General features: G+C 38.4%; 1 protein-coding gene across 5 annotated transcripts in view; it reads left to right on the forward strand.

Moving 5' to 3' along the window:
* LOC134792939 (plectin-like) overlaps window positions 1-16,908 on the forward strand; it is a 64,879-nt gene that overhangs the window by 23,344 nt on the left and 24,627 nt on the right. For 2 of the 5 annotated variants that reach the window (XM_063764411.1, XM_063764412.1), the window contains exon 2: window positions 15,684-16,748. In XM_063764411.1, coding sequence (XP_063620481.1) covers window positions 15,706-16,748 — 1,043 coding nt within the window. In that variant the 5' untranslated portion in view covers window positions 15,684-15,705. Of the gene's footprint in view, window positions 1-7,842; window positions 8,221-15,683; window positions 16,749-16,908 lie in introns of those variants that run through there. The other 3 variants (XM_063764410.1, XM_063764413.1, XR_010144484.1) reach the window with 3 other exon arrangements.

Consider the following 16,908-nt stretch of genomic DNA (forward strand, 5'->3'; position numbering starts at 1 on the left):
TTAACTAAGAAGTAAAACGGTCGGTGCCTACCCTGATGGTTAGTTCGCTATGTGTTTTGCGGTCTTTTTAACCTGTAACTAACATTCATTACAGTCTTCGCACTAAGTGTTCGCATAACAACAATAATAGAGTTCGCGTGTGGCCGTTAGGGCTTGCAAATATTCGAAACTTTCAGGTATTCGAATATTCGACTTTTTCTGACGAGATATTCGAATATTCGAATAATTATTCGAATATTTAAAAAAAATAAGAAAAGGAACGAAAAATCGGTTTATTATCGTTTTATTCAAAAGTTTTTTTCACATATTGCTAAAATTAATGATATTTTGCAGAAATCCACTTATTGACTAGATTTTATCATCCTACTCTGAAATACCCACGTTTATAAAAGCAAGTAAGTACCTAAAACGCAAAAATTAGACATTTTCAATATTTCTTGATAAAACTTTTTATTATAAATGCGTCGTTGCGTGAATTAATATAACTTTAACCATCCAAACACGTATGTAAGAGAGAAAACATTTTAGTAGGTAATCACTAATCATTTTCTGATTTAAATTAACTTCTTGTCGTTAAGAAGCCTGTAAAATGGCCTTTAATTCCATTGTATTTTGAATCTTTATTGACTTTATTAGTCTGGGCAAGTTTAGTTTTGATTCCTAATGGTCGGCTGTTATATAATAAGTTATATAATTGGTATTGGAATATTTAAGGGAAAAAGTTGGCTGACTACGGGGTGGATCATTCGTTAGCTAAAGGTGCATGGTTAGATTACCTAGTTCGGTAGGTTTCGTATGATCAAATTTGTGAATTGCGATAAAGGGCAAGGTTTAGACTTCGAATATTCGCTTAACTTTACTCAATAAACAAAATGACCCTTTATCTTAAAACTTACGTAAAGTTACTTGTACCTAGAAGCATTAGCCGCACCGTAATAAAACATACTTTTTGATTTCGTTTCCTTTGAAATTGAGTTAGGTTCTTAGGTTTAACTGTATTCACGAAGCCTATTGAGAGGAATACAGTAAAAACATTATTTCCTTCGCATTTGGGTACCTACGGTTCCTCATTCACTGTTAATACCCGGCAAAATACACAGAAACTGTAACTATAACGGATGAAAATAGATTTTACCTAGTAATAAAAAATATTCGAATATTCGAAACCTGAGCGGCCGAATATTCGAATATCAAAACAGGTCGAATATTCGACATATTCGAATATTCGAATTGCAAGCCCTAGTGACCGTGTTATACCAGTGCTCTCATTCCTAACGCCAAATCACACCACCAACTAAACCAATATAAGTATGATCCTTAGAAACGTCCAGTGGACGCGGAACTAAAGGTCTAGTTATACTAGAAAAGTGCTTATAGTCGAGACTAAATGTATTGAGAGTTTGTGCAGTGTCGGTTGCTGCGGAAGTTGCTTATTTAGCGACTTTAGCGTGTCGTGCGGTCGTCTATCGCTAGTGCGCTCTGGGAGACCGGCCTTCACCCTAAGTGCGACCGATTCTCATCATCCTGTTCTTTGTGTTGTTTTTATTCTCGATATTCATTGTGAACATCAATAAATATAGACGGAATAAAGAGCATCAGTAAATTGCGGTTATACAGAGTACCTTTTGACTGAAAACTTTGCATTATTAAACGAATTAACCATGATTCTGATATTGAGAATGATTTCATGTTAGTGACAATTAGGCTTAGGTAGTAATCACTGAAGTCGATAGTTAATGGCTATAACCTGAGGAAAACACCTCTATTTAAAATGTGATAGAACTGTGTTTACGGTTTCATAACTAAAGAACGGAAATAACAGCAGACACCGACCATTCCTGTAATAAAACTCAAAGGATGCTGTCTTATGGCTTATAGTAAATAGCGGCAATGTTAACACTGGCCATAAATCATTATTAACCGGGACTTTATTTTTGATAGAGCTATGCGGAAATGCACTGGCTGAACACTTTTCAAGTCCAGTCCAAACAAGCCGAAATGAAATATCGGTCGGAAACTTCGATGTAATCTCGCTCGTAGCCGGCGACTGACATAATTATTTTCATATTTTATTCGTCTCCAGTTTCGTTTGGACGTAAAATTATTAGAAGAATTCGTTTCATCTAATTTCAGCTTCTGCATTAAACTAATAAACTCAAATAAACAAAAAATCACCTACATAGTTACGGTTTGCAAAAGCTGTTATTTGTTCATTCGTACGTTCATGCGTTGGGACACGTTTGTCGATCAAATCTATATCGAGTAAGGGTCAGTTGCACCAAACACAGCTAGCGGACTAATCAACGTCACTCATCATTCAACTATGAAACTGCCCATACAATAAAATTTGGCAGTCTTTGCTGCAATCAATCAACATAATTGATTACTAATTATTAACCATAATATGAAATTTTCTTTTGTCATAGCGGCTCTGGACCCTATACACAGAGCAGGCCCGACGGACACGCTCTCGGCTGGTTCTTTATATACATGCTCGACATGGAATCGTGCATTGGGTATGTAAACAAAGTAGACAAGATAACAAGTTTTCAGCAAACGAAGTGCCATAGGCTCCCGACGGAACGCTAGGCACGCGGCGAGTGAGGAGATATAATTAGACACGTACAGTCTCAAAACCCAGCCCCTCTGTGTAAATTTGTCTGGATCAAACACTAAACATAGCCATGATCATATTTAACAACCAAATGGAGCAAAATTCAACGAGATGGTGCAGTGTGTTGTCTGCATTGCACATTTGTGTTCATTGATCACAATCTATATTTCTCGCCGTCGACGGATACGTCTGGGAGGACATCATCTTCCATCTCTCTTCTTTCCCCTGCCCTTATCCCACGTTATGTGGGGTCGGCACAACATGTTTTTCTCTTCCATTCTCCTCTGTCTTTCGTCTCCTCAGCACTCACTCCTTTCTTTCTCATATCCTCTTTCACACAATCCATCCATCGTTTTTTGGGTCTACCATACGCTCTCCGTCCATCAACATTCATCCCTAACATTCTTTTGCCTATATGGCATTCATCCCTCCTCATTACATGCCCATACCACGCTAACCTAGTACTCCTCATTTTCTCCGTTACTGGAGCTACTTTCAAACTTCCTCTTATATACTCATTCTTAATACGATCCTTTCTCGTCACTCCACACATCCATCTCAGCATTCCACACATCCATCTCAGCAGGACATCATCTTCCATATGAGCTATAAATATAAGAAGAACATATATAAGTGTACATAATTCTCAATGTTATTATGATGAAATGTGGCTATTACAATGTACCTACAATGCTGTAAATACCTGTTTAATTTCAACATCTGCAACCTTTTATTGCTGAAAGGTGATACCCGCGTTTTCCAACGTCATTAACACTATGAGGTGGTTGGAGTATATAATAACTACGTAAAACTAACTACCTTTAATAACCAGACGTGGCTTACTTGCGTAAGTTGTTTCACATGTTGGAAAACACTTGCGACTTATTCAACTAATCAAAAGGGTTACTTCGTAATATCACCTGCTTCCCATTGTTTGGTAATTCTAGTATTAACAAGCTCGTTAGTACGCAACAGAAGAGAAGGGACGCTTCGTTCCGTACATATGAGAGCGGCATCAAAGATATCCGTGGATCAATGAATGTGGGTAATTCTCATGTAAACCGCCATAGATTATAGTTTCTCTGACATTAATGGTAAACGATACCCGTGGTTCGTTCCGCCCGCGTGCGCTGAGGATCTGATTGCAATGCCAATGAACAGCCGACCGAGGCATGACCAGGTCAGGTCAGCCAATGATGCGGATGCAATCTCACTGGACGCAAACGGCATATTCAGACACTTATAATATGACACCAACGGTTCAATCTCATGGAACAATACATGAGTGGAAGTGAGGTATCATATTTTAAGTGTCTGAACATGTCCGTTTGTCGTGTCGCTTAATGTTGATATCGATAACAATAATCAAGCGTAAAGAGGTGCTTTACAAACGTTACGGTTGCATACACAATACAGTAGTGATTCATGGGCGATTAATTTGTAATTCATTGTAAATGCGTTTGTAGTTTCATTATAAAATCGAGTTTAAATTCGGAATTATATATAATGCTAACAAATACGAAAACTTATTAATAAATATTAAATAATGGGCGTATGCCCTAATTCGTTTTATTTAACCGTTTTAACTATATGTACATATAGTAACCATACAACATAGCCGATTTAATGAACTGTAATTTAAAATGAAGACTTTTAATTTAAAATACTACGTCAAAGTTACTGGACAAGATGCTCCATTGACACAGATGTGTAGAATGAATTATGTAAGGTTAATTCTGATAATTAGTTTTGTAATATCAGTTTAACGCCAGCTTGCGTCAGGCGTGTTTACTTTCAGGTCTGACAGGAACATCGTTGTTTGCTTGCCTCATATAATAGGAATAGTGCCTTTAGGCATTAAGTCCGCCATTTGTACATTTTATTTGTATTTTGTGCAATAAAGTTTAAATAAATAAATACATAAATAGTGAACCATTGGCATGTGACAAAATAATTAGGCTAATATATTTATACTTTGTTAAATTAACCGCAAAGTACCGATTCTGTGGCGTATACAAAATAGCACGTTCATATACGTTCGCTATCTGCCGGAGAACCACATAGTTCTCCGGTATCTATGAAGACGAATAATTGAAGGGATGTTTACTAAAACAACATAACTGACTACACTGGTTGACACCTGAAACGATTAACAATGTTCTTAAAAAATTGTCAACTGCTCTAAGCAGTTATGTTGTTTTTGTAAACATCCCTTCAATTTTATGAGACTTGCTCGTGTCTTGTGTCTACAAACTTGACATGAGCGCATCTTTATTTGCTATTCTTCAACTGAACCCTGTCAGATCTAAAATGACAATCGTTTGTCGACACGACACGATCGAAAAGTAATATTGTATTGGGAAGACAGATGCCTACAAAGTCATGCGATCCTTTCTATGTAAGTTTTGATTGACGATGTCAATACACGATCAATTGTCACTTTGCTAGACCCTCCTGATGAAACCTCGTAGAGCCGTAGAGCTTTAAAAATAGAATCCGTAGATTTAGTTCAAAGCCGACCATGTGTACATTTCCACGGCTTTCGTGCAAGGCTGCATCACATCGTCACGAGCACTGCTCCTTCTACGGCATTCTCGTCAATCCAGATTGGAGAATCAACACATGCGCCATATGGCTGCGCCGGTCAAGGCCGGCTTTCTGGGTCGGCACTCGAGAAGCTTAAAGGAAAACTGCTGGCGATCCTTGGTAGTGCCTCGAGTACCTGTTTATATGGCGAGATGTTTACGACTTGTAAAACGATTATAGTTTTATGGGTAGATAGGGTAGATAAAGTACTGAATATAAATGTTTTTGTAAAAAAAACGTCCATTGCGGACTTTTTTACTAGGATATAAATGTTTTTGTAAAAAAAACGTTCATTGCGGACTTTTTTACTAGGATATAAATGTTTTTGTAAAAAAAACGTTCATTGCGGAATTTTTTACTAGGATATAAATGTTTTTGTAAAAAAAACGTCCATTGCGGACTTTTTTACTAGGATATAAATGTTTTTGTAAAAAAAACGTTCATTGCGGACTTTTTTACTAGGATATAAATGTTTTTGTAAAAAAAAACGTTCATTGCGGAATTTTTCACTAGGTTGTTTTAAGGTCAGACGCTATTAAAACCTCATCATTAAGGGTTAGATGCACTTCAATCGTGGATGCCCTTTCCTTTTATTATTTAACTGTTGAAATCCCATGATTGCAAAGCTTACTGTGACTGGCCTAATTATTAGCTCTAAAGTTATGTCTTGTGCGTATACATTTGATATTTTTCTACATTGGTTAGGGCCTAATTGACACATTGTTCTTTTTGCTCTTTTGATTCGGATGTCTTGAAACAACAATAACAATATTCATACATAGGTTTTATTACGTTCATAGAATAACCCGTCTTTTAGTAATAGTATGCTTGAAGTTACGACTCGAAATCACTTGCCAATAGAGATAGAGTCAAGCTCGACCGAAGACAATTCGAAAGTCATTAGAATAGCCACAGCTGTCTCTATCTGTTATCTGATTTTCCGCTTGTTTGGTGCACTTAAGCATTCAAATCATTGCTTTCGCTACGAGATAACTAGGTGTGATTAAGTGTTTAAGTGCGTATGATTGACCTTATACAACATATTTTGGATTAGGCGAGTATACAGTAGGTATTAGTTATCTGTAATGGTATAAAGTGTGATGAGTGGTAGGGTAGGTATGTAAAAAAAATCCAGCAGCTTTGCAAATCTTTCCATAACTAGTAGATGTAAGTAGATAGGTATTAAACTGAAATTTCTCGTCTGACCGGACTCGTCAATACTGGACAGGATATTACTGTCTGCGAAAATTTAATCCGATTCCCTCGAAACTTCGTTCAACCATTTTTAGTGTTCCGTACCCAAAGGGTAAAACGGGACCCTATTACTAAGACTCCTCTGTCCGTCCGTCCGTCCGTCCGTCCGTCTGTCACCAGGCTGTATCTCACGAACCGTGATAGCTAGACAGTTGAAATTTTCACAGATGATGTATTTCTGTTGCTGCTATAACAACAAATACTAAAAACAATAAAATAAAGATTTAAGTGGGGCTCCCATACAACAAACGTGATTTTTGACCGAAGTTAAGCAACGTCGGGCGGGGTCAGTACTTGGATGGGTGACCGTTTTTTTTTTGCCGTTTTTTGCATTATGGTACGGAACCCATCGTGCGCGAGTCCGACTCGCACTTGCCCGGTTTTTGTCTTTATAGTCGATAGGCGTAGCAGCTATCCAACTTCATGTTTTCCACAATAGCTCGTTTATTGCAGGCAAAAATTCTTCATTTCACACCATAACACAGTTATCAAACTTTCTATCCAACTCGGGTTAATCTCTGCCATAAATATCCAAACAATTGGGCTTTACGTCTCTTACTACCACTTGTATTCAAGTTGAAATTAAATTTAAATCTTGACGAACATTCCCACGCCTAGTTTTATTAGGCTCTTCTCCAACATAAGGTACACATAATTTACTATGTCAGTAACATTTTATTCTCTAGTATTATTGTGCCTATATTTAGTCTAGCAGCTTTATTAGATAACTGAACATAAATAAGCGAGTACATGTAAGAAAATTGTTTTAACCTGTTATTAAGTGGGATTTCCTGAATGGTGGAAATAAAATCTAAATACTACCGGTTCTACCTGAAGCCGTGTTTACTTCCTAAGAGCGATTACTTTTAAACTGTCGTAATTGCTGGAAATAATAGCTAACTTTTAGCACATTGACGACGCATTGATGTGTTAACAAGCGAATGTTTGTGATACATATTTGCTCATTATTCTGTCCAACGAACCACGAAATGTGATAACTTCCAGTATCTAATATGCAAATAAAACGTCTAGCGGAAAATCTGTTATTGCGAATACAGATAGATCATGAATGAAGATGAAATCCTGAGGCTGCGCGTCCGATCAGCCTTCAGTTATTGCACGCGATATTGAATCTCCCAAGCAGAACGTAGAGCCAATTTGCAGGTCATTATAGATCCAATTTCATGATATCGTTCCTGATCTTGTTAGCGGCCCTACAAAGTCTATGTAGTTTAATAAACATGGACCTACGTCGTTCATACATCCATATTTATTACATAATTTCAAGTTCTTACCTATAAGAAACATCTTTCAAACTCGTCGAACCAATAATCAAGTTCAGCTCGCCTTGCGCCCTCTGCTAACATTCTGCCTAGTTTTTGTCATGTTTTTTGTCCTGCATCATCTGCAGCTGCGAGGTTGATTAGCCAGTGTAAGACTATAAACTTGCCAATTTATACTTTGTCTGTTTATATGGCATTGGTAATGGGTAAAGGAGCATGTGAAATTGTTAGGTTGTTAGCTTCACATGGTGACGCGCGCCCCTCCCGGCGCGCGGCAGTCTTTTATTTAGTACATTCAGTAGACAGTTTCATCCGCGCCGGACTTGCACGTTGACGCGTGTGTACAAAATCGTAGCTCATGGGATAACCTGCTTCCCCTTGCAGTTATAAACATTACTATATTCATGAAAGTGACTTATTGGAAAGTTTTATTGGATTACGTTTTCTGATCAACATTCTGTTCATGTTTTTCTGGAAGAGAAGGTACCTATACCTATACATTTTTAAACTGTTTTTATTTTGAACCGAAACGGATGTACGAATTCAAAGTAATTGGAAGTATTTACGATATCATTCTAGTTTGAAGGCCTCGATGGAATGCATTGTTCAGTACCTATTTGAGCAAGATCGAAAAACTACCAACTTTACGGAATTACGCAGATGTTTGATCACCTGTAAAGTTTGTGTACACATTAACAGTAGCTCTATCAACCGGTATGTCCTCTAAATTTACCGGTATAAAATGCATTAAGTACTATTTTTTTTTTAATTTGTAATAAGAGAATTTGAGATATTACCATAACTCGTATCTAATGGCGCCATGTCCTGTCTTGTTTATTGCCTGCGTATTTGGTTATCTTTTATCAAATGAATATCACTATTAATTATCCGATCGTGCTACTATCGTTAATTTTATCTTTATTGATCTCCTTTATGTAAATTTTTATTGAAATTATATTACCTATTTGTATTTATATGAGCACATACATTGTTTTAAGCGAAAATTATGACCCATTAAAAACAAACTGGACCTTATTTTAAGAGATAATATCTGGGAGACCGAGCTTTGCTCGGAAAACATATAGAAACTCAAAAATGCGCGTTTTCTCAGAGATAAGACCTAGCTAGATCGATTTATCGCCCCCAAAAACCCCCATATAGCAAATTTCATCAAAATCGTTAGAGCCGTTTCCGAGATGCCCGAAATATATATACATATAAATAAATGAATAAACAAACAAGAATTGCTCGTTTAAAGGTATAAGATAAATATGCCTAAATTGTTAGGGGTTAAATAATAGACAGCCAGTAATGTCAATGTGTTGGAGTCATCAAGTTTTACATCATTATCATCGTTTATTTACGGTAATTATGTTTGTCAACACAACAAGGTATACCTACATCACGTTTCCCAAAAATCAATGGTGGTGTGGTAATTAACATTCCCATCTCCATAGCCATGACGAGGGTGTGTTAATTGTAGGGGAGACTGTTTATCAAAGTAATAAACGTGTTTTCTGTGACAACACATTCAATAAGCAAACTCGAGCCTCGACTGATTTATCTAATCTTTCGCTTCGCAAAGAGGCGCCAACTTAGCTGAAAAATCGATGCCCCATTTATTTGCATAGCCCAAGAAATCATTAATAATCCTGACACTGTTACGAAATTCGATTTGTGTTAATGCAGGGCCGTTAACGTGGGATAGCGAAACTCCCTATTATGAGGGAGGAGGGTAAATAATATAGGGCAAGCGTGTTCCTCTAATTTTTCAAACATACGGGCGTTGCGTGATATGGGATGTGAATTATGAGACGTAAGCATAGGTCGTTTCTGGTGCAGCTGTTTAGAACGATTTATTATATTGAAACGAAAAATAAGAGGAATGGCTAATATGTGTCTGCCGACTAGTAATTTATCACACAAGATTACATTAAACATATTAATAATGAACTAATAACTGTTTCTGCCTTAAAGCCTTAGATTATATTTAGCTGCATAAACAATAATATTTTTATAAGTACTTAAACAATTTCTGACATGCAGCAAGCGTGAATATCTTTTTATTATCACGATTCATGATTTAGATTTTTTAAATTTTACATAAAATTACATAAATACATTAATACATAGGAACATTATGTAATATTTTTATGAATATTAATGAAATTGCTTATCAGTAATCGGTTTTATCCGATGATTATACTAACATTCACCATACAACTTTCTCCCACCATTACATTTTACATTTCCATCTAATGATTGATTAATTATTCAAACTCTCGGGTCGTAGGGCTGTCATAATTTCTGTGATGTCAGTAATTTGCTATTCCGGTTGTCAGTCATCGAATAAATATTGGCAAATCTGTCCATCACTATTACTTACTCATCACTCAGTCATTTTTGTTTCTAATAAGTATGTGTGGCTTGTCAACGAATTTACAACCAACGGAATGTACTTGCATATGTATACATTTTGAAATTTATACACATTTCCATGTATACGTGGACAACTGAAGTAGAAATACTGTTGAGATTATACCAGCGATATAAAATATAAATGTATGTCGAAGCTCAAGCTGTTAAAGTAGAATTATTTATTAATAGCTAATCCACCATTGCAAATTGCATTGACCTTTCGCAACATACACATGCTTACGTGTTTTAGCACGATTCCTCGTTTAATTGACTGTCTTTATAGCAGCGACCCCTTCATCCGGTCCCGCCCTGTCTGGCTAATGGCAAAAAGGGGTTCCACATGCGACGATGAACTACAAAGTACAATGTAATATCACCTGTTTCTTGACATTACGAGGCCACAAGTTCATATTTAAACAGATATAACTGTCTTTTATACCACGCGCCACTATGATGGACGCCGTATGCCAATGAGCCTAGCATATGTGCGCTTGTAACGCCAAAGATGATTGCACGTTCTTCCAAACCCTTAACAACAGTTTCGTTAGTCGAATTTAAACTATCAACACCCTTAACAACAGTTTAAGGGAAATGTACCTATATATCCATCGTTGTCGAGATTCTTCGTGAGCTTTGGCAATCTGATCTTACTCCTTGCGCTACCAGGAAATTAACGCTGAAATATAGTACCTAATAAAGTTAATAATAACGTTGTTATAGCTGTTGCCTTCTATAAGCGGCAGCTGCTGTCCCAAATTGGACTGATCCACATATAAGAGCGTTGACATACCGCTGTACCCACCCATACTAAAAATACAATGCCTAATCTAATATCACTTGCTTCTTGACAACTTTACGACTGAGGGCGCAGGTTCAAAATGAAGCTGGTGATGCATTGATGATGTGGTTAAACAATTTATTGTCGTTATCCTTTAAAATATGCTGTGGCTTATCGAGCGACAACACCACGATAACGGTCGACCCTCGCTTTATTGGCTACGCGTGCCGCCTCCTTGGGGATGTCTCAATGAGCTCTGTGCCTTGTTATGTAGCCTAATAACTTTTAATGTTAACATACTTTTTATTTTTCGTTGTTGGTTTGCACATCGTTGGCAAAATTTAAATGTGCTTAATGTTCGACTAAGTAAAGTCGATGCAAGTGAGATGATCTTTTATTTATTATTTTCCGTACAGCAACCAGGCAGATTTAGGATAAAGTATTAGGTATTACCAACATTTTTAACAAAGGATCCGTAAGAAATATCACTTGTAATTATACTTTTAGTTAGTTGTCTCTTTAGATCCTCAAAACGAACATAAACTCTTTGAATACATACTCAACAGTACCTAATTTACTAAGCGATTTCGTAACAAGCACTCGTGCGGCAGTAAAAGATGCTAAACCATAATAAATGCCTGAGTAAACATGTCGATTTGTGTTAGACTGTTAACCATCCATATTGCTCTCCGATTTGACCGGGCTCTGGCCCCGCTGGTTAGTGCTAAGAAAATGTATTTAGCTCTGTTTACTCGCCAGATTGAATAAACATAACATTTGCCAAAATACTCGTCCTCTGGCTGTCGAACTCGAATGTGGTACATCGACCTTGCTTGATTTAGATTCGTGCAAAAAAAGCGGAAGAAATATCTCTTTTTGCTAGGTTTAGGTATCATAGGAACAATACTTCATTCCACTTACGATTGGATTAAGCTTATTTCTTGTAGCGTGACGGTTTAATTGCACGAATGTTTCTCGGTAATAAATGCCAGTATTCATATATCTCATGATCACTGTTTAGAAAAACTTGTGCACTGAACTTTTTACGATCTGGTGGTGCCGATAACAGTGAATGCTCCGACACTTCCGACTCGGAAAATAAATGTTCAAATCTTTTAAGTTATCGTTGCTAGTTTTTGTTGCCATCAATCAAGACTAGTTCTTGCAAGTTTTGTTGGTGATTATCGATATTACCTCTACATTTTAAGTGATTACAGCCTAAGCTAGAGCGTAGACGCTTCGTGATCATTTTCTTACTGCGCAATATGAAGTTTTTGTTCACTTTAAAATTCCAACCAAATTATAGCCGCCCGCGCTACGTAAATTTTAATTATTGTTTACAAAATGCATCTTCGCTATTACGTTTTATAACATCATTTACTTAAGGTATTGTACTTTTTTGTGTGTGTAATTATATTAGACGTATCGTCATCAAACTAAGCTGTGAACTCGTCTGTAGGTCACCAGGATTGTATTAAGGGGTGCATATTTCGGAAAATTTTACAGCACTTTCGCAAAACTTATAGGGAACTAACATTTTTGGAAGAAACAATGACAAATAAAAACAAAATACATTCACTCGTTTCTATACCATATGTTCATAAAAATACAAATTTGTTCTAATTTTGTTACATAAGTAAATAGTGTAAATACACTTGTATAGTCAAATAAGAAGCATGAAAACATGTTGTTAATAAAATATGATCACCGTTTGCCACACAACGTTAATTTGGACTAATCCTATTCAATTCATTCACCGAGCTTTTTTGTTTTAAACCTCACAAGAAGCCCTGGGGTTATTTTTTCCCACGTAGGTCTCGAGCCTCGACCTTCATCTGAAAAGGGGAGGATAAATATTTGGCTTCGTAAGAATAAATATTGTTTTTATGGTATGGAAGGTAAAACAAAACACGCCTGTCATGGTAAGTAAAACGTAGGTAATCTATATAACATAACGCGAGTTTGTGTAACTAAAATGCCTGTGACGAATGCGAATGGCGTTTAGATGCAATTCGTTGTTTTATTTATATGACGTACAATTGTACATTAACCTAGATGCGTGCCGCAATAGTTTGGCGTTACTTGAAAACCGATGGCGACAGATGGAAACTCGCCAAATGCTTGAAGGAGTATGTGTTGCAAATGTGCCCAGTAATAGTATAGGTACCTAACTTTCTTTTGTTATTCGAAATGTACCTAGCCGGCGGCGTTGATAAAATTATGTGTCCATTTAGATTAGATTACAATAATTTAAACAACACAAAGTATATTGCCTCGGGTATTAGTGCTATAATAAATTTAACTCCGTCTCTGTGTCTTAAAAATGTATATTTTAGGTCAGTACCTCGCTAACGTGTAGGTACAAAAATCATCAGTTTAATGTTTACTTCAGATTCGCAAAACAAAACTAGTCGGGAATATTTTAGTAGTAAATCCAATTTGTAGAATACTAAGTAGATAAAAATAACTCACTTTGAATGCCAAATGTGGTTTGTTTCTCCAAGAAAGTTGTCGTAGAAATCGCAGTAGCCTTCTGCATAAGTTACCGGATCAGACGAAAGCAGGTAATAAAGTACTGAAATATATATCTGGTAAACCACAATGATACTGTGGTAACGCATGTATCTATTTATTGTGGTGGTGCCACTTTATTCGTATTGCTACTATTGCTTCGAAAGTTTGCGTTATGGTTAGTTAGCTTGAGAGTCAACTCATAGACGGTAATTAAGCCTTTGGTGGCATTTTTTCATTAACGCGAGCAATTTTCTCCTCCATCGCCGGCATGCTCCGGGGATGCCTTTCTAGAGATATTTCAACGCGGCGTATAATTTTCCGAAAGTGTCAACTATTCTCGATGAGTTTCTACATGAAGCGTGACCGGCGGCGTCAGCTTAAGACCTTCGCCGTGGCCTTTCTAAGTTAAATTAATGACGACCACAACAGAGCCACGTTGTATCGCTATCGCTAGTAAAAATAACCATATGATTAATACCGTGTGGGTGCGCACTGCGCAGACGGCTCGCCGGCGTTCGCAACCATGACGAATTGAATAGTAGACCTCCAAGTGGGTGTTGCTATTACGAAGCTCATATTTGAATAGGCAGTATTACGGCTCTTGTAGTGCGATGACCTGGCCCCCTAGCTTAGTATATGTATGTTCTATCTCAATTCGATGTATTTGAACATGTCGAACTTCGCTTTAACGGCAATACCACTTTAGTCGCTTTATCACAAAGTTGGAAGGATAAGTTGTCACAATCATAACACCAATACGAGGGAGGGCTTTTCTGTCGCTATTGTTGTTATCGGTTTGTCAGCGATACCTACAGATTAAATGGCCAGATATTTACTTAATCAAGATTCAAATGTAAACGTCGATTGTCGATTGCACAAAATTGTCAAGTGTTTTACACTTTGTGGTGTTCACATGATTCAAGTGATGTGATAAGAAAAAAAGACTTGTTGCAAAAACTCAGGGCTTAAATAGGCCAAAAGTACTGCAAAAAATGTATTTAGGTTTCTGTACCTATTTGTGAATACTTAACTGTGTAGGTACCCCACGGTACGCTAAATGTTAAATAGCAGATCGTTGAGGTAAAATATGAATAGCAGCCGAGGCCGCTTGTGGGCAGCCTTCAGCCATGGGAACGCTGCATTGTGTTGTGCTCCACTCGGAGAAACGCTGCAATACGTCGATAGGTTTTGCTCATTGTTACTGGTTTCACCACTTGACATTATAGAGAATAACCATCTTTTTACGGCTCTACGAACAATTAGGAATGTTTTTGTCTATTTTGAATATTGATTGGTTCAGTCGCTTGTTGAAGGTGCTTGACTTGGTGATAGGCATGTGAAAATTATAATTTTACGGTGACTGTGAAAGCAGTTGAGAAAAGTTGTAAAACTGCGCGCATCTGAAATTGCTGCTAAATTTATAACGTGTAAGATACCTATTTCAACTCAAAATATATGATACTAAGATAAATAGAGACGGAATAAGTAATGTTCGGTATTATTTAGGCATGAGTACCTAATATACATTAACGTTAACCTATTTAGCGTTAGTGCTAGTACGACGCCCACGGGAGAGATGAGGGAGTGGTATCTCGTATTTCAATAAAAGTAGTCATTTGTATTGTTACGGAATATTTAGGTAAATGGATAATAAACTTGATCTTACAACGCCATTTACTGTTACTTGAGTTTTCGATATTTCAATACCTACTAGAAGTACTTTAATAGTCTGATGGTAGATTAATAAAAAGTCGTTACGTGTGTTTATTCACTTAAATAGGTTATTACGTGTAGTAGGACAAGTATCTCACGGCTGTGATGATATTGTAAAACGAAGCCATAAAACGTGCTTTGTTGACACGAGCGTCATGGGCTGGTAATAACTAAATGCAATAAGCCATTTCTTATTTATGTAAGCCGTACACGAAATAATTATAATACTCACGCTATATTTACGATATCTTTTATATCGCAAAAATCCTAATTGAATTTTATTTTAATGGACTTGTAACGTAATTGCTACCAATAAATGATTTGAATTTGATTTGCCTAGTTGAAAATTATTACAGCTAGATTGGATCACGAGCGAGTGGCGGGACAATGGCAGACGGTAGTGTCCCCTGGGGCGCGAAACAGTATTCTGTCGCGCCCCCGGGGCGCTGAGACAATGCACAATTCCGTTGTCTTTTGATTACTCGCCTTCATTCTTTATTAACCTACTTGTGTATTGTTACAGATCATGTGAATTAGCGGTAAGCATGGAAGAAGACAGTACAACAAGCGCTGTCGAGGACCAAGATCCGCCCTTGGTCGAGGTTCAGACGAATGAAGAGAGCCCCGGCCAGCGCGAGGCGTCCACTGGCAGCGACGGGCTCGCTACCAACGGCAGCGCTACCCTCACTAATGATGAGAGCGGGGTCGGTTTGGATTCCGTAGACGACTGCAACAAAAATGTGACGACAGAATCATTAGTGGACCACGAGCCTTGCGAAGTGAATGATGACGCTCGTTCTTTGGGTGATTTAGACAGCCTACCGGCTGGTGATGAGTTAGTCTTAGGCGCGGCGGGAAGCGACAGCGGTGTCGAAGGATGTGGCCGAGCGCTTAGCAGCGGCGGTGGCTCCCGCTCTTGTGCTTCCAGTGTTGTCTCATGCGGGTCGGGCTGCGGCTCAGAGAGCTCATCGGTCGCCGGCGCACCGCCGCGGCCCCGCCGTAGGGTCAACGTTACCGTCACCGAGCCGAAACGGAGCTCACCCCTCGGCGCCTCCACTCCTCGTCCCGTCACCGCGCCGCGCGGCCCCAACCTAGCAACCAGAGAACGCGCCAGAAGTAGAGAGAAACCGACTCCGCCCGAGAAACCGCGGCCTCTCACGCCGAAGCCGCGAATCCGTCCCACCGGTGAACTGCCGAACCTCGTCCGCGAGAGTCCCGCATTACGAGCGAAACCAACCAAGACTTCAACGGCACGATGCCGGACGCCTAACTCCCCTAGCGAGGAGAAGAGATGGCCTTCAAACGGACCACGGCTGACGACCCCGACGGACTCTAGCGCGACGCGTGTAGCCGCCGACAAATATGGAACGTTGCCGCGTAGGAGGCGTGAAAACGGCGAACCGGACGGTTCGCCCAAACACGACATCACACCGCCGACTTCCAGGCGGCCCACCATCACGCGGTCGGTCTCCACGCGCTTCACGACAAAGGCGCGCGTGAGGATCTACGCGGAGAAGAATTGCCAAACTGTGCTACTAGGAACTGACGTGGAATCGGCTTTAGCCGGAATAACGCCTAACATTGAATGGTAAGACCTTTACACTGTATACAATTATGATGAAGAATTAATAAATATGTACATAGATTGCCACGATACTTAATAAACACGTAATGACTTTTCTGTTCCACCATATCGTATCATAATAGTCATTCATTGGAAACACATCTGCTTATTCATATGCACTAAT

Source organism: Cydia splendana, chromosome 8 (assembly GCF_910591565.1).
Source record: "Cydia splendana chromosome 8, ilCydSple1.2, whole genome shotgun sequence".
NCBI classification, from domain to species: Eukaryota; Metazoa; Arthropoda; class Insecta; order Lepidoptera; family Tortricidae; genus Cydia; species Cydia splendana.